Here is a 22,674-nt window from a genome sequence, read left to right as displayed (position 1 = left end):
ATTTTTTTAAATAATTTAGTTAATAATGAGTTTGTCAATCAAAGTTATCTACCGTATCAAAAATGATGAGCGTGTCTACTCGCATATTGAGACGGAACATCAATACCCCTTTGTAAACAAAAAGGAAAGATATACATGCAATTATGTGGGCGGGCCGAACTGACTGGAGGGGATCATTTGGTTTTGCTGCGTTTAGCATGCGGTTCGTCTCCGCAGACGTTGTTTTTAGTATATTTTATTTAATTTTTGGGATACATTTTTATTTTGAAAAAAGTAGTTTATTTTTAGAATACTTATTTTTGTTTTTGATATACCCTCAAAAAATATTTCATTTTACAGATTGAAAATTATACAAAGTTACGGAATTTAAATGGAGCATCCGAAGAACTCGAACTACATCCCTACGCATACGGAGAGTTACTAAATGCATTCGCAAAGATTAATTTACATTGTGCGCCGGCGCGCACCAGCACGGCGCATTGTCTCTGAGAGTAGGGATTCTTACTACCGGGCAAAACTTTTCTATCTTTGTCGTGCATCCATCTCTTACAACATCCAGACACGAAGAGCATTTTTCGTACGGTATACACTCCCCAATACGTCTTGGCATTAATTCAATGAGGTAGTCTATTTCCTCTTAAGTATAATATCCTCAAGCTACCTGTACTTCATATCTTAGACCCTCCAAAGTCCGTGGGGTTTGGGGTAAATTTCCTAGCTTTCTAGGTCGGGGGATCTGGCTAGCTGTGGCATCAGATTCACATGGGTCTCTTCAAAAAAGTTTTATACTAACTGCTTCCTGAACGTTAACGTTCGCTGACATATTGCTTCTAATAAAAACTACTTTCATGAGCAATAAGAGCTCATATCATAACGCCCATTGTTTGGTGTACATATTTTTAATTTTTTAAAATAATACAAATTCTTTGAATTGTGGTAGAAAAAAAGTTTACATGAGAAAATCTATACCAAACATTATCAAATTTTAATCGTTTACTCCTTGCTATAAAAATTATGTTTTACCAAAAAAATATTAAATTTGAAGTCCCAAGAAACGGGACATAAACAAATAATTTTTAAACATTATTTATATTTCTTTTCTTCTTATTTTTTTTGTTGTTTTTTTTCATTTTTTAATAAATATAATAAGATTTTAGTAAGAATTACGATTAAATTTAATGTTTTACCCTATTCTAAAAATTATGCAATACTTTTTGTCATGAGTGTATTTTAGGATAAAAAACAATTGACGCTAATGAAATTTACATTTGAGAGGCTGTATGTACTGCAGGAAAAAATATATATATTATTAGATCATTATTAGACATTTTCTATCAGCTCCCAAATTTTGACCACCTATTTTAGAAGTATAAATAGTTTCAAAATTACCAATTGATAAAAACAAAAAAGATTTCGTCGCAGTCGGTAGGATTCGAACCTACGCTCCCAGAGGGAATCTGATTTCTAGTCAGACGCCTTAACCGCTCGGCCACGACTGCAAGTGACAACTACTGTCATTAAAATTGGAAAATTCCGTTACTTTTAAAATAAAATTTGAATTGCAAATAAATAATTATTTAAATAAATTATAATAAATAAAAATTACTACGAAGGTTAACCAACAATTAAAATACCATATTTTTAATTATACACATTTCCTTTTTGATATAATTTTTGAATGGATAAATCAATATTTATTGTAGACACATTAAAAGTAAAATTAAATAATCTAATCAATAAAACACTGTGCGTGATTCAATGCACCGGAACAGGACGTTTTGAATATTTCATTACTCCAACCGGTCTGGACATACAATCGGGGATGCCAAATCGCGACCCTCAATTGTCCGTTATGGCAGTAAAAACTTTAGACGACTTAAAATTATTTACGGGACCACAAAAACAAAGGGGTTTTGTCGACATGTTGAAGTACGAGGCCAAACAATTTTGCCTGAACACTGCGCTACACGGATACAGGTTTATTGTCCTGCCCAAGAGGATGCTTCTTGAAAGGTACATTGTTTGTTGTTTACATTGTATATTAAATGGTAATTGTGCAAATTAAGGTTTAGATCACAAATTCTTTATAATTTATACTATATCTCACATGTAGATCAACTTTAGAAATTTTTATTTTTCTTGATAAAAGTATACTTTTAAATATGCATATTATTATCAGTTATGCAGTATGTTTGTATTGAGCAATATATTGCAATGTAGTTCTTTATTAGTGGGTATATTTGAAAAAAATTCAAAGTAGACCAACTATAAAATAAAACAACCTTTGGTATATTTAGCCTTCCTTTATTAACTTCTAAACACATTTTTTCATTGATTTCAGTAGCTTTTCAATATAATCGTTCCATATTTCTTTCCTCTGATTTTGAACTCAAATTTGACAGTCTTTCTGTATGGATTTTCTAATTAATTTCGTCCCATAGGTTTTGTGCTGACCAAGATGTTCACGTAATCCTTGATAAGCGAACCATTTTTTAATTAATTTAGACGTGTCTTTCGGATCATTATTGTACTGGAAGATCCACCTTGAACACATGTTACCTTGGGCAAAAGGAAGCACACGATTCTCCAGAATGTCAAGATAAACGAAACGATCCATTATCCTGTCTATCTTAACCAGCTGGCCCATGTCAAACCCAGAAAAACGTCCCCAAATCGTAACTCCTCCTCCACCATGCTTCACAGTAGGTCTAGTGAACTTAGGATTATACCTTTCATGAATTGTTCTCCTCACCCATGATATGCCATCAGATTGGAATAATTTGAAGCGACTTCAGAAAACAAAATAGTATATAATAGTTTTCCATTGCCCATCTGTGCAGTTCACATGTTTTCTTGCAAACTTGTTGATTTTCTACCAGAGAAGTCTTTTTGTTTAGTTTTATGAAACTCAGGGACTCACTGAATTTCTTTATTTCTTGATTTTTGGGAACACCTTTCGTAATGATCGATTTGTTTAAATTTCAATTTACTCCAATTTTACTCTGCTTTTCATCATTCCGGAACTTTTCTACAATTTGTTTTTTTAATTTGTAACGATTTTTAATTTATTGCTGTACATATGAGAGATAAAGTATGTAATAAATTTTATGAAATTAATTTACAAACTGATTTTACGATATTCAGTGTACAAAAATTAAGGTTTGTTTTATGTCCCTAACACCTATGTACCATTTTCAGAATTATTTGGGCAATTGTAGTAATATTATGCTTAATATCAGCCGTAACACTGTTGTGCTTGGCTTACGTCAGTTTTCGACAAAACCCCACATTTCTCATTACTGATTCTACCCAATATCCAATATGGAACTACCCATTTCCTGCAGTAACAATTTGTAATTTAAACAAATTTAATAAAGAAAGAGTATACGCTCTAGCACAAAACTTGTAAGTCATTAAAAAAATATCTACATTTCTCTTCAACTACCTAATATTTATAAAATGTAGATCTCAATCGACCGACAAAACCGTCATCCATGAATTAGCTCTTGAACTGAGATTGTTATTCCAACTCATAAATTTAAAAGGATTCAATGTACCTCCGCAGAATTATACTAAATTACAAGAATTATTAAATCGAAAACAAATGAAGCCATGGGAGGTGTTAAAATATTTGGCACCCACTTGTGAGGAGATCGTACAAAGGTGCAAGTGGAAGAGCGAAGAAAAAAGATGCGAGAGTCTGTTTGAGTTGGTGCCAACTTCAGAAGGTTTTTGTTGTGTATTCAATTATTTCGCCTTGAAGAACCACACATTTGGCGGGTAAGGTTTGTTTCATTAAATATTTAAAATATTTAATTGAGTAATTATATAATAGATATTCAACTCACAAAGTACCAATTAGTCCCAGACGTACCGCAGCTTGTGGTTATCAGACAGGTTTAGAGGTACTTCTAAAGAATAATCCAAATGAATATTTCCTGACTCAGATTCCTTCAATTGGTCACAGGGTACTCGTACAATTTAAAATACTTAAGTAGTACTGACAATTTCCGTTTCAGATTTTAATCCACGACCCATACTACTTTCCCGATACATCTATGCAGTCAGTATTAACACAAAGCAAAATAGTCAATATGATAGATTTGCAACCATCAATAACTTATTCTACAGACAACTTAAAACTATTAGACGTAAGTCAACGTGACTGTTACCTCCCTCATGAACGGGATCTTCTCAATTTCAATAAATATAATCATCATAATTGCATAATTGAGTGCAGAATGAATCTTACTCTACGATTGTGTGGTTGCGTTCCATTTATATATTTCAATGAGGAAGGAACATATCCTAAAGTAAGATTATGCGATTTAACTGATGTTTACTGCCTTACTAACTTCTTTAGTAAGTATAATTAATCAAGACATTAAAATCACACTTATGATATATACATATACATAGATAACATAGATGCATTTGTGTGTTTCGACGGTCAAATAAAAGATATCCTTAATGTAAATACTTCGTAAATACCACCTTACTTGGTGGTGGCTCAATCATGGTGTGGGGAACCATTTCTTTAACATCACGTACCGACTTGGAGGTGATAAATAATAGGAACATTAATGCTGAGCATTACTTTTTGGACATTCTAGAACATGTAATGCCACTTGCCCCTTTTATAGGTCGAAATTTTTTACTAATGCAAGATAATAGACGACCACATACAGCCCATGTTGTCCGAAATTATCTTGCTGACGTTGGAACTAATGCTATGGCCTGGCCAGCTCACAGTCCAGACTTTAACCCAATAGAACATATGTGGAACATTCTTGAGAGGCATTTAAGGGACAATCCTAAACCGTCCTAATAACTTAAACGATGTGGAGAATCTTCTACACGAAATTTGGGAGAATTTGAACCAAAATGAAATTAGAACCCAGATTTTGAGTATCAACAGAAGATGTGAGGCTGTCATTCGTAGTAGAGGTGGAAATCCTCATATTAAGTTTAAACTGTTATTTTTCATAAACATCAAATTTTGTTTTTTATTTTTTTTTTTAAACAAATTTTTTTAAGATTTTCTGTAACAATTATAAATAAAAATCTTTTTTTAAATAAATATACAAAGAGTGTATACATTTTACCAGTTTCACGTGTTTCAGATGCTATTTACAGTTCAAATCCTGGATATAATTACGATTCATTTTCATTTAATCGGCAGGAAGATGTTGACGTATGTAAATGTTTACCAGATTGTGATTATGTAGAATACATTGCTGAATCTTCATCAGGACGGCTCACCAGAGAATATGCCACAAATCCACTAAATTTATAGTAAGTAATATTAATTACATTGCTAGTTATTAAAAACAATAAAGTCTTAATATGTAGAACAAAATTTGATTTGGATAACCAAACTTATATAAATAAGTTACAGAATTATTAAATTAAATCAATAATTAAGTAAAAATATTTTAGTGGAGGAGTTAATATAATAAATCAAAGTGTAATCAGAGTATTTTTTGACGATCTGGTTGCAACAAGAAATAGAAGAGATGTTACATTTACCTGGCACACTTTACTTGGTAGTACTAAAAAATATTTTAATGTGTCAGAATCTAACCAACTGAATTTCCAGCTTATTACGGCGGTTTATTGGGACTCTTCATAGGCTTCAGTTTCGTGTCTGCTGTTGAAATAATTTACTTCTTTACAATTAGACTGGTGTCTGACATGATAGAAAAGCCGAAGCGAAGAATGGATACCAATCAGAAGCTTCAGAAACACAAAATTCAAGTGCAACCAGTTGAAAATTTGGATTCAAAGAAGTTCAAAGAGTCCAAAGGTATCAGACATCGCACAAATTCTAATCCAATGTATTACTGATTAAATAATACACTAACACTATTATCTTAACTCAAAATATATTTTTGCACATAATATAATATAAAAATAAAACATATATCCTTTAAAAACATAACAACTCATTCTAGAACTAATATCATTATTAACACATTATTTGTGTCTGCTGAAAATGTGTACTTTTAAGTCCTGCTTCCTGTGGTACTGCGCATCACAGTATCCACATTGAAATGAACCTTTCCCCATATGCCTGAAGACATGATATTTTAACTGAGTTCTCTCGCTAAATCTTTTATCACAAATTTCGCAGATATGGGGCTTTTTGCCACCGTGGGTAAACATGTGTCTTACAAGGTGACGCTTTCTAATCGTTGAATAATCACAGCGTGGACATTTATGGAGACTAGTGTTCTTTCCACACGATTTGGATGAAATATGCTTTTTTAATAAAGACGGATTTGAAGTCTTGTACTCGCAATGTTTACATGTAATGGGTCTAGGTTTGTGCCTAAAACAAGATTTGCTGAGTGCTTGTGACATAACCACCATAAAAGAAAATATCGTTTATGGAGACCTGTGTGCCTACATACTTTAAAACACCAATACAAATCTTGTCGATCTCTTCATTGCGTAACAAATTGTCGTTTATTTCATTTATTACTTCATCTTCTTGTTTCTTGACCTCCATTGTAATATCTGGTGTTGTTTCAGTGGGTAAACATTTGTCTTTAATTGGAAATGTACTTGGCATCTTGTGAAAACAATTTGAGCAAATTTTTGAGTTTAATTTCAGTTCAGTTCCCTAAAATTTTTCATAATTCAACGGTGGGTACAAAAAGTGTCCCATAATTAGATTTCGTTCATAAAACTTATTGTGCTCATTTCAGATTATAATGATTAAAAAATGACAATACGTGAAAGTTGTTGCTACGAAAGGACAAAATGTAAACACGTGACTTGCTAAAATGCTTCCTACTTTAATTTTATGACTGTGATATTAATTATAACAAAATGAGTAATTTTAATTCAGAATAAGTGGTTAGATTAATTACGTTCACCGAGATGGACTTTTTCAAAGTTATTTACCTAGTAACAGGAAATAACAAATAATCAAGTATTTCTAGGGCAGAAACTAGATTCAGATAAACTATAAACACATGTATAATCAGTTAATTAATTTATCAATATACAGTCGTGGCCAACAACTTATTAAAATATAATAAAAATATGAGCAGTACTATTTCAGGTTAATGCCAGTACGTATAATGTTTATTGTTTTTTCTGTTGTATAATTATGCAACTGTCAATTTTATTTATCATTTAAAAAATTGCGTATTTTTTTATTATTCAAAAGACACAATATAGCAACTTTTTAGTTCATAATCTTTCATTGCCATCTATGAATATTTACTATTTACTAGCGCTTCTCTTTTAATTATTATAATTATTTAATCATTTTTCAAATTAAAACTAATAATAAAGACAATAGTTTACCTTATTATTATATAAATTACAAAAACTGGCAAAGTGATAGATACGAAAAAATTTGTCCGACTTGGAAAAAATTAAAATATATTCGATAACTGGATAATTCAAATTGAACTTAAAGCCAACCAAAATGAAATAGGACTTTCTGAAATTAGTTCACGGACTGTGAGAAGATAATTTGTCCTAATACCTACAAGAAGAAATCTGAATCTAATTTTAACTTGTTTAGGATCATTCATATTACCAGAAAACATTAGAAACGAGTAATTTTAAGTAACGAGTCTAAATTTAATTTATAAATAAATGATGATTCTGCTTATGTTAAATATCCTACAAGTACAAAAATACACAAAAAGTTCGATATGGTGGCATGAAACATGGTGGCAGTTCAATTATGCTATGAGAAGGCTTCAAATCTTCTGGCGTAAGCCCCCTTAGACTGATGTTCCTAATAAATGTGTTTCAACATGAAAACAATCACAAACCAAATATAAAATTGTTTGATTATAATTTTTATAATATTAAGTAACACAACAATAGTAAATTAATATTAATTTTACCGTTCACATTAAATAAAAGGGTCTAAAATATTTAACATTTTAAAAAGTTGCTATAATAATCACTATTGTATATCTAAATTTTCTAATTTAACTTAATTTTAAAACAATAGAAGAATTATTTCATGCACTGTCCAAAATTCTTAACATGCAAACTCTAAATCATTCTGTGTTCATTTTGTATCAAAATACATCGTAGTAAAAAATATTAAACTCCAATTGACATCATATTTCCAGGATACTTTTAAAAAATAAATTGGCTTACATATATAACATATTCCTTTTTATATTCCAGACTGTTATAAAAAGTTACAAAAAATTGAACTAATTAATTTTTGTAATTTACATTTTAAAATAACATCAGTCACAAAAGCTGCATAGAATAAATGTATTTATTATATTTAAATTAATTTAACTACATGAATATTTTCAGACAGAAAATATCAATAAATCTTTGAAAATTATATACATATAATATATCATATAGTTATATTAATATAACTTTAATAATAATATAAATATATCTTTAATAAATATTTACTCTTAACAGATAGACATAGGACACTTATAACAAAATATTGAATACATTTTTTATAAATTTGAAAAGAGCCAAAATATATTATTCATTAAACAGTTATTAATTCTAAAGTATGTTTTTTTCAAAAGAAATGTACTATATACAATTACATTATGACGTAACATCAACAATATAAAAATATTTTGAAATATTATGCAATATAAACTTACATAATTTATTTAACATAAAATACCCTAAGATATTTAGCACATTAGTAAAAATTAGTGATGAGATTATTTAACGCAGCATTTGAATGGATCAAGGATCCTCCAAATAAAAAAAAAATAGATTTAAATGATACATGCTTTACAAAAGAGTTAGTTTGTTGTTGAGTCTAATCATTGGTGCAGCCTCTTTTTGCCATGACAGTTATAACCAAATTCCTCATACAAATCTTATAAATTTAAATAAACTCATTATAACAATTTAAGAAGCTTGAAGGAATATAAACTGGTCGTATATTCAGAAAATATACAAGTCTACGCTACGAATATGGGACAAAATTATAAAAGAAACAGGGTGTTATACAAATTGTTAGTGTTAAATGAAATAACACAGATTTAAAATTAAAAATCCCTTTCAAAATTAGCTCAATTCAGAAACAGTTTTTATAATACTGTATAAAAAAATATTGTGAATATTTAATATTTAAAATAAAAGAGTTATGGATAAAATATTTAACATATTAAAAAGTTGTTGTTACATGACCACTATTGTACATTCAAATTTCCTAATTTAACTAATTATATGATTTAAAAAAAAAATGCGTTTTTGGAGTATAAGACATTTATCAATATTAAAATAGGTCTTAATATCCATATGTATTTCAAAACTTTAGGGACATAACTTACCAAATCAGGAAGACATTTTTCATTCAGTAATTTTTGAGTATTATTTTCAAAACCTACGTTTTCACTATTAACTTCATAAAATTTATCTTTTGAATTAATAGTAGACATACAAATTCTACAGATTACACCTGGATCTTCATCATCTGAAATTAAAATACTTTCCATTTCTGTATAAAAACATTAAAGCCAGTAGATTGGCGCAAGTATCATTTACATGTACGCGTGTATTTTTAAGGTTATGTTTAAAAACATAAAAACAGTAATAACAAAACAAATCAAAATTTGTTTATTTTATCAAACCATTTATTTTAGATAAAATGTTAACAAAATAAAACTAAGAAATTAAGTTTAGAACTAGTAAATTTCATTAATAAGTTACAAATTCCGTAAAAAATTTATAAACAGAACCTAAAATTTAAAACTTAATCTAGACATAAACTTTTGTACATTCATTGTAAACTATTTGAGAGGCTGCTTGAATCGTTCAAGTCTCTGTTTAGCTTTATCACTGTCAGATAATGAACCATTGCTATTTGCAACTGCTCCAAATCTCGCCTTTCGTTTTTCTAATTTTTCTTGGTTTTCCACTTTAGACATTATTGTTGAAACTGATCCTCCAAATCTCTCTGCACGTTGTTTCAAAACATCTATACTTGTGTTCTGTAAAACATAAAAATTAGACTAAGATGCATCTCAAAATATAAAAATGTATTAATATACCACTGTTGTTTTTATAGCACTATTGCTATTTCCATTTGTTGCATTACCAAAGCGTTCAGCCCTGGCTGCTTTTTTCAGATCATCACCAACAGGAGCTCCAAATTTTTTAGCCCTCATTTCTAGTCGCTCTTTTGCACTTAATTCAGACAGTTTAATAATTTTCTTTTCTTCAGTTTTATTTTCGTTAACATTCTCTTTCTTTTCTTCACTTGTTGGTTTCTCATTACTATCTACTTGAGAAGTAATATTTCTATTTAATATAACCTTTTTAGGTGGAGTTTTTTCAGTTTTGTTAGTTTCACTTTCAGAAATTTTTCGTTTCAGTGGCTTGGTTGGTATATCATCTAATGCATGATCTTCCTCCTCCACGACTATATCTGTCCCTAAATGTTCATCATCGTCATCCTAAAATCAGATTTAGAGTATTACACACAACTGTTCATTTTTAATCATTTTTTGTGAATATTAGTACTGGCCTCACATTCAACTATATATAATTGTAAATAATTAATCAAAAAGTTTGATAAATAAAAGGACAGTTCATACATCTGGTGCATTGACTTACATTGAGCAAATCTTCATCTAAGTCATCAACAGAGTCTGCACTGATAGCATCACTGGATTTAATAGCAGCCTGAAGTCGTTCGACCAGTTCATTCTTGTTGCCCGTTGTACTTAAACCACGCAGTTTAAGCTCCTTTTTCAAATCCGGCACCTAAAATATAACAGATTCTATGAGATAACCTCAAACGTGGGTGTTTATGTTAAGTTATTACATGATTATTAACAAATTTAGGGTTTAAAACAATTGTGTTCGAGAGTAACGAAACAATTGATAACGTATAAACACGTCTAAAATTATATCTACCTTTAATTTTGGAATTTCAGAAAAAGATAAATCGGATAGTGTATCGTCGGCCATTTTTAAGTTTACTTTTTCAGTGCAGAAAATTGCCACTGGCTATAAACTTCACTGAATAATTATAACAAAATTTGAGGTTAAACTTATTAGTGTCTATTTACAAAAATGTCGAATGAAAAAGAAGCAAAACCCGGAGAAGGAATTAGGTCGTTGAAAACGAGTAACTTGTTTAGAGCGATTAATTTTGAACTGTACGTTCGACCCGTAAGTAGTCACATGCTTGTCACCAGTCTCTACCTAAATTTAATGCATTTTAAACAATTTGCAGAATTTGGCGATTATGGGCCTTGGATTAATTGCAATTACAGGTTGTGCCGGTTATATTGCGTACATGCGATATACCTACGAGAAGGCAGGTTATTATTCGGTCGTAAATGAAGACGGGACCGAATCGTTTCAAAAGAAACGATCCAAATGGGATTAACATCCTTTTTAACCAGGATTTAGACCTTGTTTTAATTATTTCTTTATTTATTTGTAAATAGTTATTAATGAATAATGTAATTAAATAAAAACGTTTATAAATCCATAAGCTTTATATTTTAAGAATCATCAACATTAACCATAAATTAACCAATGCATTCAATAATTGAGAACTAATACAACCAGGGATACCCAACAAAATAATAATTTTGTTTATAGTTATATTTAAATTATTCAACAAATGTATATTCTTCAACGGGTGCTATTTCTGTAACCAGCCATATTTTGCAATTATTTTGTATAAGATTATAGTTATAGGCAACGAAATTAAATAATCGTCATTTTTTAAATTAATATCTTATCATACATACATCATACAGGCTATTTGAATTAAATTATTTTTTGAAATACCTTTCGAAATGTTTAATTTTCAATTTTATGCTATTTTTGTGGACAGAACTAGAAATTTTGTGGTATTTTTATGTATACCACTACACTGCGATATATGAGGTAACGAAATAAAAAAATTTCATTCTAAATAAATTCTGAAAAACTCAAAAATAATTCTAATTCTAATATTTAAATTATGAGTAGATTTTTTTAAAGATATAAATATATCAGAGAATAACACTTACCTTAGAAAGTAGTTTTTTTGAATCAATCATTTTTATCGGTATTTTGATACTAGAAGTAAATAATTAGAAACAATCTATTTCTAAAAATTAGAAAATAATTTATTTTCTTAATACCTGATGAAGTATTTTTGAAACTTGACGTTTTTCTTACTTTTGACGTAATTTAACCTAACCTACTTAAACAAAAAAAGGAAAAATCAAAGTGACTATAGAAAGTCTCTCTTGGAGAAAATGCATGTAAAACTCATAATCTATGATTTCTATATCTATGGTGTTTATTTTCACAATGGGGAAATTTGTGGTACATGGTTACTTATGTTGGTACTACCTGGGCTGTCTGTTTTATCAACACAAATAATTTGACAGTTATGTGTTTATGCATTTCCATTTTTCGCTTATAAATTAAAGAAAAATGATAAACAAAGATTCACAATTGTCTATAGAAAAAATATGCCGTTCCTGTATGACTGAAAATGATGATATGCAGAATGTATTTGAGGGCACATTCGAAATCGATGGGAAAACAGTTAAACTATCTGATATGTTGATGACTTGTGCCACAATATCGGTAAATTATGTTATTTATTAATTCTTAATAAATATTTACAAGGATATTCCATTGTAGGTAACTTCAGGAGATGGACTTCCATGTACATTGTGTTTAAACTGTAAAAGCAAGTTAAATGTAGCCTTCCAATTCAAACAACAATGTGAAAAGTCTGATAGTGCATTAAGAGCAATAACAAATCAAAAAGTCAAACAAGAAGATATTGTGGTTCAGCCAGATTTATATGATGAAGATGATGAGCCATTGTCAAAATTGGGAAAGAAAAGAACAAGGGGCAGGCAAAAAAAAATTGTACCTCCCAAACCAACATTCACATGTACATATTGCAATAAAGACCTACAAACTAAGAAGGGACTTCGTTTACATGAAAGAAAGCATACAGGTGAGAATTAAAGTTTTATTTTATAAAACACATTATTTATTGGGACATTTAGGAAATAATGATAAACCAGAGCAAGAGCATGGTTGTGAGGACTGTGATGAGAAATTTTCAAGTGCATCAGAACTAGTGGAACATGCCAAAACCCATGAAGAAGACAATGAGTTGAAATTGGAGGTTACTGTTGGGGAACTCGCACAAAATAAAAATGTTGAAATAGAATTGAGTGACAGTTGGAAAGATGAATTTAAAGATGAGAAAACAGAAAAGAATAAAGATATTAAAGAGGATATTGAAAATGAATTTAATAATGATGACACCAACAATGATGATTCATTTTTTGATACAAATGATCACTCTGAATTGTCAGATAATGAAACAGACAATGTCGATGATCTTTTCAATGTCAAAAGTAAAAAAGACAAAACTGATGTAAAGGATAAGGCAGTTTATGAATGCAAGGAATGTTCAAAATTCATGACAACCTATGTAGGTTTAAAAATTCATATGAGAAGACATACAGGAGATGATCTACAGACTTGTAAGGTATGTGGTGTTTGAATAGAGATGAGTATTGGTTTTAATGTTACATTTCAGCTTTGTGATAAATCATTTACAAAGAAAAGCCATCTTACTAGACATATGACAATTCATGGCATTATTGAGCCTGTTTCGCCAGCTAAAAAAGAGAAAGAGAAAGAAAAACAGGTAAATTCTAGTTAAACCAAATATATCTAAATTCTAATAAGGTAAAAAAATTGGAACATAAAATTTTGTAATAATAATTACTCTACAAAAATTAAAAATTGGTTAATTAAATTAATATTGTGTTGGTAAGTTATTATAAGCACAATTATTTTATACTTAAACTAACAAAATTTAATTTCTCATTATGAAAAGCCCAAAGATAATTTTTATTTGTTATAATTGGATGGAAACTATTTAATTCCATTAATAATTATAATCACTTAGTATTTGCCCATTTTTAACAAATTAATTTTATTTTGGGTTGTATATAAAAAAGCCTAATTAGTGGTAGAATATTTACTGTCATGCAATTTATTAATTATCATTTTAGTAAGATGATTTTTTTTTACAAATCTATGAATAATATATGATATCGAACTCCTAAAATAAGTATTTTTTTTATTAAAATAAATAAAATTTGCACACATTAATTTAAATTAAATAAACATATTTATTTATTTGAGAATTAATTCATACCATTCCAATGATAATCAATAAACCAATTTTGTTAAGTTTTAATATAGAGTGTGTTTGCTATAAGAGTACCACTTTAAAGTATTTTTGATATTGATCTGTTTTGTCTTTACATACTTCAATTGGAAATATATTTTTCTTATTCAATACAAAGAAAAATTCAGTAAAATTTATAATGTTATTAAAGGCTCATTTTAAAATTAGTTTTCCCAAAATCTTTGGTAGTCTTGACAAAGGTTTCTTTACTGAAATGATGTATCCTTACAAGTCATTTTCGTATTGTATTTTCAGTTGAGTGTTTTGTTTCATGTTACTTATAATTTCGCTTTTCTCTTGAGTCACATTCACGCCACTGAATGTGAGTCATTTAATAAAAAAAAGTAAATTTTATTAAAAACTAATTGTTTCTTTATGTGTATTGATAAATAGAACCACAAAAATATTATATATTTAAATTAGCCATTCAAATTAGACTAATATATATATGTTTGAAGTAATGTCTCAGTCTCAGTCTCAGTAAGATATGTGTCAAAAAGAAGCAATAAAACAAATAAATTATTGGAATATATTTTTTATACTGTCAAAGCAGTACCAAAAATTTTGAAGAAGCTTGTGATAATACTGTAAATTCAGGTTCAAAATCTGTTCACATGAGTTCAATAGATCATAGTTTACTATTAAATTTCATGTATCTATTTCTTATACAATTTGTTAAATAAATCATATACAAGCTAAGAAAAATTGACACGTTTTTAGTTCTTCTTTATAGCAGACAAATGGCCTTCTTATAGTACTGAGAGGATCTAGAAAGAAATAAATTAGGGAATATTAGTTGCATACTACTTCCAGATAGAATAGAAATTCTATCTAGTATACATATTCATTAGGTTTCTATTTACCTAATCTATATCCTTTTGTCATACCCACAGAAAATATCTGCATCACTATATTTATAAATTGTAAAAATCAAGACTTATTAGTTATAAATACTAGCTACTTATTATCACCTCTCATCTTAATAAAACTGCCATTTTATTAATTCCAAATGTATTTAATTGTATAAAAGTAATAATACTTAAATATTTCATTTAACAAGTCAATTTTTAATAATAATAGGCATATTAACAAGTATGCATTTCCCAGGTTATGCAGTGTGAGTTTTGCGATAGGAAATTCAAGTATAAAAAAAGTTTTGTTCATCACATGCAAGTGGAGCATGGCATGTCCGAGTACGAAGACTCATTTGTGGACGAAAGGAACGAGAGTGAGGTGAGCGTGGAACAAACGATTTTCGATCCCAACCAATTAAGCGAGTTCGTCGGTTCAGCTGAAAATTCGCAGTCGAAAACGGTCGAAGCGACTGCTGAAGAGGTCACAGATGTGACTAATGACACTAATAATATTGTTAATTCGTTAGTGGAGGAGGAAGATTGCGATTATAACGTCACAGATGAAGACAACAAAAAAAGGTAAGTTTTTGTTTGTATTTTTGTCTTAAATATTATAAACAAAATCATTTTGTTTCTAGAACGTCAAAAGTACACGCGTGCCACGTGTGTTCAGCTATATACGCACGAGCCAACCACCTCACTAGGCACATGACTTTGCACCGTGCAATACTCGTGCACAAATGTGATCGTTGCGACAAAGCGTTTGCCACCAAAGAGCATCTGGACAAGCACGTCGAAGAGGAGCACATCAACAAACCCTACGTGTGCACCATATGCAACAAACCATTTAGTCGTGGTGAACATCTTATCCGGCACTTGAAGGTACACCAAACCGGAGGTGATCAGGATGAAGTGCTCAAGTGTTCAATATGCGACTTTATATTTACAAAATCGGAACACCTCGCTAGGCATACGAAAATCCATCTGCTGCAGGATAAGAGGCATAAGTGTGTGGACTGTGGTAAGGCGTTCAATAGGCTAGACAATCTGAAAACCCACCAAAGGATTCACACTGGAGTCAAAGAAACTGCCAAACTTCACCTGTGCATTTATTGTGGGAAAGAATTTAATAATTCCAGTAATATGGTATGTTCTTTTTTAATTGATTGATGTCACTTAATGACTGAGGGTTTATTATGTTAAAGATTGTTCACATGAGAAGACATACAGGAGAGAGGCCATACAAGTGTTCCGAGTGTGGGAAAGGCTTCCCGAGGTCTCACGATTTGAAATGCCACGAAAGAACACATTCCGGTGAAAAACCCTACCTCTGTACTCTATGCGGAAAATCCTTTAATAAAAGCAATAAATTGGTAAGACCAAGAAATAATTAAATAAGTGTATTCTATAATATTAATTTATTTTTTAGTTAAGGCACAGTCGTGTTCACACTGGGGAACGGCCGTACGTGTGCAACATATGCGGTCGCGGCTTCACTCAGTCGAATGATTTGGCGTTACATATGCGCAGACACACGGGTGCGAGACCTTACGCATGCGGGGTGTGTCCGGCCCGCTTCATACAGTCGGGTCAGTTGAAAAACCATCGTCGGACGACTGGACATTGGATGGAAACCCAGCCCGATTTAAAGGGTGGGCATAGGGTGGAACCGGTCACGCCGGCCGCCGAACCCACACCCATACGCTTCAAAAGTCATGGTAAGAAGAAGGGTGATTTCCTCGACAGCGAATTAGGTGAGTTTCGCGGAGGTTTTCGTCAATTATTGATACAATAAAAACTGGTCAACCGTATGATTAATGACATTTGTTACAGCAGTACCTGGACTCCAGCCGCCTAAGCAAGAGAATATCGTACATTCGATTATCAATTTTGATCCAAGTAAAATAGTAACTTTTCCTCCTGTCATGGGAATAACGTCGGTGATTCACGGCACCAATGGTGAAGAGCTCAAAGAATTCAAAACAGAAGTTGGGACTGTAATCATTAACGAGTTCTATGACAAACAGCTGCAGGCGGGACCGAGTACTGAGGTGTATCAAGAGGCAGTATCATCTGTACCATCCTACACCACTACAACAACCACAACATTTACCACTACGGACAATTTTACATATACAACTTTCCAAAACTAGCAGTTAATTGAATTAGTTGATGAAATTATATATATAAATGTTGTTTGATTGTAAGCTATAAACTGTACTTATATTTTATTTTTCATTTTGTATATATTATCAATTTGATGGTGTCAAAGTACTGTTTATTGTATTTTAATACGCTTTGTTTATTGAAACAATTAATAAAACACTGCAAATAAGTGTTGGTACTATAAGTAATTGTATACATTGTGTCATGTAATTTATAATCTAATTCTTTTGATGCGATTTATCATAAATTTACTCGAATGTATATAAAAATCTTATTGCATATGTCTGTATTACATCATAGATTATTAAGTTAAAAATATGTATTTATAAAATTTTTAAATGTGAAAATGTACTTGTGTAAAGCAATTCTTTTTATATCAACTTTAGCATATTGTATTAAGAGTTTTATTAATTGATGAAATAAAATACATTCATCACATTAATTTTTACATCTTGTTTTGTAAATAGTTTAATGTAATATAGAGATGATGGATTCACATTTGTTTTTATACATGGTGTTCTCATAATATAGAATATTTGCAACTACTTAGATTATTATTCAAATTTAAACAGCTTGGAGAATGAGAAGTGTATATAGTTTTATATATATTAAAGTATGAATGTGTAAACTACACCTGCTATTTTTAATAAACAATTGTTCAAAAATAGTTTTAATTTACTGTACATAATTCAATTCCAAATCAACCGATCTATTTTGGTCATTAAATAAAAATTTTTAGTGACAGTTTAAGGTATTTATAATTAAAATTTAAATCAATACATTTTTTTACATTTTAAAATCTGAAGTAGTTTAAAAGATTAAGGTAATTTTGAGTTAAAATCAATTGATTTTTTAAATATTTATATTAAGTCAAAAAGTAATGGTTAGAGAATGTCATATTCATTTCTTTTTAGATTTTTCCTTATTACTGGCCAAGACATCACCTGGTGCTGGATAGGGCCTTTGCTGATACAACACTCCAGAAGCAGTATTATCAGCTCTACCTTTATTATTTTCTAAACCATCACTCCATGTACCCACAGGAATGTCTGAATATGCTGCTGGATCCATAGGATCAATGTCATCTTTTCTTGACTTCCTTCTATGTCTATCATCTCTTCTGTATCGGTCCTCCCGGTCCCTATCCCTATCTCTTCTATCACTATGCCTAGACCTGTAATTTCTTTCATCATCCGAATCTTTGTCAGAATCTCTAGACCGAGATCTGTCTCTTTCCCTGTCGCGTTCATTGTTTCTATCTTTATCCCTTTTTTCTTCTAAATCCAAGCTTTGTTTCATGCGTTTTTCGCGAAGCTTTGCTGCACTTACGGTTTTAACAGCCTTAGGATGCTTTGGTGGTAACCAAGAGACCAAGTCGTTTTCCATATTCCAATAATAGTACCTACCACTAAGTTATTATTTTAGTATATGTATAAAAATTAAATTTGTTGTTACTTACACTCCTTTATCAAAAATTTCAGTCCAGTTACTGGGCAATGGATATTTTGCCAAAAGTTTCTGTATGTTTCGAACATACTTTGGATCTGGAGTTGCAACTCCTTTCCAATGCGTTTCACACCAGAAATTACAATCATGGTATATGTTATTTTTATTGGGGCAAGAAGATAATCCTTTAAAGTCCTGCTTTTTTACTTTCTCTGGTTGTTTTTTAGCTGGAAATAAGTGGTTTTTAAAGTTACAATAGAACTATTGAAAAAATTCACAGCTTAGGTTAGAATAATGCTTACGAGTAATTATACCCCTTTTGGAAAGTTTGGCCAATAATGCTGGAGGAAGAGGCATTTTTAATATTAATATAAACTATAAAACACAGTAAGAGGTTACACAAATAGTTAGGTTATGTGTATGTTTACAGTGTTCTTAGAATATAAGAGAGATTTAAAACAGTCGTAGGTCAAACAACACTCTCTTGAGAAGAACTCAATGAAGAGATTCTTTAAAATGAAACTTCTCTTAACTTATTCCAGTCATACATTTTTAATTATATGTATAATAGGATGCATAAACTTAATGATATTTGTACCTGGTAGTTCTTAAAACTGGATTTTAATTTATTGCTTTCACATAACTAATTAAAAAAGAATAGATATTATACAATTAGGAAAAGAAATAACACTCAACTACGTCTTTTATGTTGGTCTGAATCTTCTAATAAATAATTCAAAACATGAATTTCAATAAATAATTTTTAAAAATGTAAAATATATAATTAACACCTTTTCCTATTACCTTATCGATTATTCATTAAAATGTGTATATAAACTGTTAGACAACAATAAAAAAAATTGTATCTACAAAAAGTTTTGCGTCCCAATTTAAATAAATGTAAATTATTATTTAATTAAATTATTGATTAATATTAATATTTTAATATACAGTACTGGTTAAAGAAATAACACAAAATTTAAAATCAAACATTCCCAAATGCTTATAATTATTTATAATATATTTAACGCTGATTCTAATTGTACTACATGCTGAATAATGTTACTGTCGGGGTCATCTTTTAATAAGCAATAGTGTATTGTTTAATGAAATACAATATAAAAGAGTATCAGTAGGTGTTATTTTAAAGATGATCCTTACCGTAAGTTATATTAAGTATTATATTGTTTGTTTCATATTTATAACTATTTATTAATAAAGTATTTTATATATATTTGGAATCTAAGTTTATCTAAGGTACTCCCCAATCCCCAAGTCACAGGTGTGACAAAATTAAAGGAACTGGTTGGTTTCATAATATTATAAAATCGAGATAGTTTAAATTCAACAGTCCATAGTACCTTTTATTCAGCTCTTAATGTTAAATATATTCGTATAATTAAATTAATATTATAATACAAAAAAATTCCAATTAAATTAAAATTACTTTGCTTATCTCTTTGTTCGTCAATTGTCCTTGTAAACCACCATTTTAACAATGAAGGAGGATAATTTGTCAAAGTGACAAATATTATTTACACGACTTTTTTAAGCGACATGTTCGAAGAAAAAGACTTCGATTTTTCTGTTAGAGAAGTTCTTGAAGATTTATTTGACGAGCCCCTTATTGAAAATGAACTCGTTGTAAGTCACGAGTCGTTTCGCTTGAGAAGTAAAGTTATATATTACAATATCTAAAAAAATAATAATTTTAGGTGACCCCTTCTAAATATCAAAATGAAATGTTAATATTGCCCGAGGAGAGAATTGAGCGCAACAAGAATCGGAAAAATAAAAAATATGAAAACGATTCAATTTTGATAGAACCTGATACAGTTGTCATACAAAATTACAATTTACAGCAAAAATACACAGTTCCTTTAGGCGTATCAAATCATGGCAATGTATATTTAACTAGCTCATCTTATACTTTAATATTATATTAGTTTATTTAGGGATTATTACATATTGGAATTGAATTTAAAAAATCAGCAGTATTTAGCCTTGCCCATGTTACTGGAGGATCTAAAATAGCTCCTGGCCTGGTCTATAAGGTTAATATAATATTTATGGCTAAAGAATACCTAGATTATAAACATTCGATTACTTTTATTTCAAATAAAAAAAGAATTGTGGTGAAAATGATAGGTAAGTCTTAGTTTAAATTAAAGGCAGATTTTGCTTTACATTTTGTAGCTTTTATGCCGCGAGGCGTGATGAGCTTTCCTGATGAGATGCGTCTGACTCGAACTTCAGTTCTTCGAGAGTCAGTAACTAATGTAACATTAAAAAATATTGGGTCTGTGGTAGCTGCATTTTCTGTAGCCACCTACGAGCCATTTAGTATTGATACAAAGCAATTTATTGTAAAACCGGACAAATCTGTGATTTTAACGGTCAAATGTACACCCTTTAAAGAAGGTGCACTTAATGGTATACTTGTGGTGTCTTGTTCCGATGATGTATATTTATACATACACTTAACATGTGACGTAGAGGAAGACGACATATATTTTAAAAACACAATGGTTATTTTTGATGATACGTATATTGGTCAGTTTCTTTTAATATTATTGTTATATTTTTTTACATTTTGATTTATTGGAAGGTTTGAAAAATAATTGCGAAGTAATACTTTATAATAACAGTAATAATGTATCTCATTATTGTTGGAAACAGAACGAAAGCAGACAAATAGATAGAGAGTTATTTAAGAAACTTAAAAACAATTTGGAGTGTTTAAAAGAAATGCAGCAACGGAAATTTTCAAAGCTGAAATATTTTCATGTTGCTACACGTGACGTGCATAGAAAAATATACGACAGAATATATAAAGATGAAATTGAAGAACTAGCAAATTCAAGTCAATTTGAATATAAGAGTAATTTATTTAAAATTATTCCATTGGTAAGTAAACATTGAAATATTTAATTCGGATTGAAACTATGTGTTTATAGAGTGGTGATATTCCTCCTAAAGGATCTGTAACATTTTCAATAACATTTTCACCTCAAAAGTCTATGAGCTTTGAAGATGTAGCCTATTTGGACTCTACAGGTTTAAGCCAAAGACTCCCCATGGTACTAAAAGGCAATGGATTAGGTCCGGAGATCATTTTAAATGTCAAAAGTGTGAAAACGGAAAGTATTTGTATTTTTACAAAGCACGTTTATCAAGTTGTTGCTCACAATAAAGGTGATACCATAATATTAATTAAAAAAACCGAGTACATTATTATATTATATTAAATTAAAAGGTTTGGTTAATGGAACACTTACATTTAAAAGCAACAAACTAGTATTTGGTGGAAAGGTAGATGCCAATCCAAATAAAGTTTTAATTGAGCCAGACAAATGTCATACAATTAATGTATGCTTTACAACTGAAACTGAAGGCAAATTTAGCGAAATAATTCAGTTTAAAATAGAAGAATCTGATGAACTTGTGAATTTTATGTTAACGTAGGTAATTTCTATGATAAAGATAAAATAAGCATGTTTTTGTTACAGAGGAGAAGCATTTACACCTTATTTGGAACTGGAGGTTGACAGTTTAGATTTAGGAGACGTGCCTTACGGTAATCTTGATGTTTTGTGATGAAGCAAATAATGAACAATTAATTACAGGTTACGTATACGATAAGACGTTGACTTTAACCAACGGCAATGAAATCCCTATAGAATTTGAGGTGGGCGTATTCGAAAATGTTGGAACTAAATGCAAACATCGTTCGTATGCGTTATCTAATAAAAACTTGAACTTCATTCCAAATCAGGGGGTGATTCAACCCTACTCGTCGTTACAAGCTGAGGTCCATATTCCAAATACATTTCATGTGAATCATTAAAGCAAAATATTTAATTTAGGTAGTTATACATGTAGGCCAAGTTGGACGTACCGAATTCCTTATAAGAATAGATATGCATCGTACAGGAAATCATTTTCTTATAGTACCAGTACGATATCATTCCATAATACCTAACATAACATGTGTGCCACCTGAAATAA

The 22,674-nt window shown here is 30.1% G+C and overlaps 6 protein-coding genes and 1 non-coding gene across 11 annotated transcripts; 3 read left to right on the top strand and 4 right to left on the bottom strand.

Moving 5' to 3' along the window:
- Positions 1-1,417: 1,417 nt before the first annotated feature.
- On the bottom strand, positions 1,418-1,499 carry Trnas-aga (transfer RNA serine (anticodon AGA)). Its single transcript has one exon. It is a non-coding gene; the product is annotated as a tRNA-Ser (tRNA).
- Positions 1,500-1,822: 323 nt separating this feature from the next.
- LOC109599831 (sodium channel protein Nach-like) lies at positions 1,823-5,873 on the top strand. Its single transcript, XM_020015881.2, has 8 exons — positions 1,823-2,013; positions 3,199-3,405; positions 3,466-3,780; positions 3,836-3,968; positions 4,020-4,362; positions 5,124-5,295; positions 5,440-5,546; positions 5,600-5,873. Exons 1-8 carry the CDS (start codon positions 1,823-1,825, stop codon positions 5,845-5,847), a joined length of 1,716 nt encoding a protein of 571 aa, XP_019871440.2. The 3' UTR covers positions 5,848-5,873.
- LOC109599845 (zinc finger protein 354A) lies at positions 5,869-9,519 on the bottom strand. The gene is made up of 3 exons (XM_020015896.2): positions 9,297-9,519; positions 6,414-6,625; positions 5,869-6,331 (listed from the first exon to the last, which is right to left on the bottom strand). Exons 1-3 carry the CDS (start codon positions 9,459-9,461, stop codon positions 5,977-5,979), a joined length of 732 nt encoding a protein of 243 aa, XP_019871455.1. The 5' UTR covers positions 9,462-9,519; the 3' UTR covers positions 5,869-5,976.
- A 40-nt stretch (positions 9,520-9,559) lies between these two features.
- On the bottom strand, positions 9,560-11,021 carry LOC109599841 (SAP domain-containing ribonucleoprotein). Its single transcript, XM_049966041.1, has 4 exons — positions 10,885-11,021; positions 10,582-10,731; positions 10,017-10,421; positions 9,560-9,956 (listed from the first exon to the last, which is right to left on the bottom strand). Exons 1-4 carry the CDS (start codon positions 10,936-10,938, stop codon positions 9,756-9,758), a joined length of 810 nt encoding a protein of 269 aa, XP_049821998.1. The 5' UTR covers positions 10,939-11,021; the 3' UTR covers positions 9,560-9,755.
- On the top strand, positions 11,004-11,470 carry LOC109599840 (small integral membrane protein 8). Its single transcript, XM_020015890.2, has 2 exons — positions 11,004-11,142; positions 11,207-11,470. Exons 1-2 carry the CDS (start codon positions 11,044-11,046, stop codon positions 11,360-11,362), a joined length of 255 nt encoding a protein of 84 aa, XP_019871449.1. The 5' UTR covers positions 11,004-11,043; the 3' UTR covers positions 11,363-11,470.
- Positions 11,471-12,356: 886 nt separating this feature from the next.
- LOC109599837 (zinc finger protein 271-like) lies at positions 12,357-17,887 on the top strand. Of its 5 annotated transcripts, none has more exons than XM_049966405.1 (9): positions 12,357-12,564; positions 12,622-12,946; positions 12,999-13,489; positions 13,541-13,651; positions 15,308-15,633; positions 15,693-16,200; positions 16,260-16,427; positions 16,484-16,772; positions 16,891-17,887. In XM_049966405.1, exons 1-9 carry the CDS (start codon positions 12,409-12,411, stop codon positions 17,205-17,207), a joined length of 2,691 nt encoding a protein of 896 aa, XP_049822362.1. In that variant the 5' UTR covers positions 12,357-12,408; the 3' UTR covers positions 17,208-17,887. The 5 variants fall into 5 exon arrangements, with proteins under 5 accessions (XP_049822362.1, XP_049822361.1, XP_049822360.1 ...); XM_049966404.1 differs by having other exon boundaries at positions 16,888-17,887; XM_049966403.1 differs by having other exon boundaries at positions 16,484-16,808.
- Positions 17,888-18,039: 152 nt separating this feature from the next.
- LOC109599844 (polyglutamine-binding protein 1) lies at positions 18,040-19,122 on the bottom strand. The gene is made up of 3 exons (XM_020015895.2): positions 18,969-19,122; positions 18,680-18,893; positions 18,040-18,628 (listed from the first exon to the last, which is right to left on the bottom strand). Exons 1-3 carry the CDS (start codon positions 19,021-19,023, stop codon positions 18,121-18,123), a joined length of 777 nt encoding a protein of 258 aa, XP_019871454.2. The 5' UTR covers positions 19,024-19,122; the 3' UTR covers positions 18,040-18,120.
- Between the last annotated feature and the right edge of the window lie 3,552 nt (positions 19,123-22,674).

Source organism: Aethina tumida, chromosome 4 (assembly GCF_024364675.1).
Source record: "Aethina tumida isolate Nest 87 chromosome 4, icAetTumi1.1, whole genome shotgun sequence".
NCBI classification, from domain to species: domain Eukaryota; kingdom Metazoa; phylum Arthropoda; class Insecta; order Coleoptera; family Nitidulidae; genus Aethina; species Aethina tumida.
Note: the sequence above shows the minus strand (reverse complement) of the source record. Positions and strands in the feature narration are given on the sequence as shown.

Coding starts and splice junctions, on each gene's coding strand:
- LOC109599831 (XM_020015881.2), top strand. CDS start 1,823: ATGCCAAATCGCGACCCTCAATTGTCCGTTATGGCAGTAAAAACTTTA. Junction 2,014..3,198: donor AAGAGGATGCTTCTTGAAAG/GTACATTGTTTG, acceptor TACCATTTTCAG/AATTATTTGGGCAATTGTAG. Junction 3,969..4,019: donor TTCCTTCAATTGGTCACAGG/GTACTCGTACAA, acceptor TTTCCGTTTCAG/ATTTTAATCCACGACCCATA.
- LOC109599845 (XM_020015896.2), bottom strand. CDS start 9,461: ATGGAAAGTATTTTAATTTCAGATGATGAAGATCCAGGTGTAATCTGT. Junction 6,626..9,296: donor AAAAATGTCTTCCTGATTTG/GTAAGTTATGTC, acceptor GAAAAATTTTAG/GGAACTGAACTGAAATTAAA. Junction 6,332..6,413: donor ATTTGTATTGGTGTTTTAAA/GTATGTAGGCAC, acceptor ATCTTGTTTTAG/GCACAAACCTAGACCCATTA.
- LOC109599841 (XM_049966041.1), bottom strand. CDS start 10,938: ATGGCCGACGATACACTATCCGATTTATCTTTTTCTGAAATTCCAAAA. Junction 10,422..10,581: donor TAGATGAAGATTTGCTCAAT/GTAAGTCAATGC, acceptor ATCTGATTTTAG/GATGACGATGATGAACATTT. Junction 9,957..10,016: donor GTGCTATAAAAACAACAGTG/GTATATTAATAC, acceptor TATGTTTTACAG/AACACAAGTATAGATGTTTT.
- LOC109599840 (XM_020015890.2), top strand. CDS start 11,044: ATGTCGAATGAAAAAGAAGCAAAACCCGGAGAAGGAATTAGGTCGTTG. Junction 11,143..11,206: donor TTGAACTGTACGTTCGACCC/GTAAGTAGTCAC, acceptor AACAATTTGCAG/AATTTGGCGATTATGGGCCT.
- LOC109599837 (XM_020015887.2), top strand. CDS start 12,409: ATGATAAACAAAGATTCACAATTGTCTATAGAAAAAATATGCCGTTCC. Junction 13,490..13,540: donor ATGATCTACAGACTTGTAAG/GTATGTGGTGTT, acceptor GTTACATTTCAG/CTTTGTGATAAATCATTTAC. Junction 16,809..16,887: donor TTTCCTCGACAGCGAATTAG/GTGAGTTTCGCG, acceptor CATTTGTTACAG/CAGTACCTGGACTCCAGCCG.
- LOC109599844 (XM_020015895.2), bottom strand. CDS start 19,023: ATGCCTCTTCCTCCAGCATTATTGGCCAAACTTTCCAAAAGGGGTATA. Junction 18,894..18,968: donor CAAAAGGGGTATAATTACTC/GTAAGCATTATT, acceptor ACTTATTTCCAG/CTAAAAAACAACCAGAGAAA. Junction 18,629..18,679: donor GAAATTTTTGATAAAGGAGT/GTAAGTAACAAC, acceptor ATAATAACTTAG/TGGTAGGTACTATTATTGGA.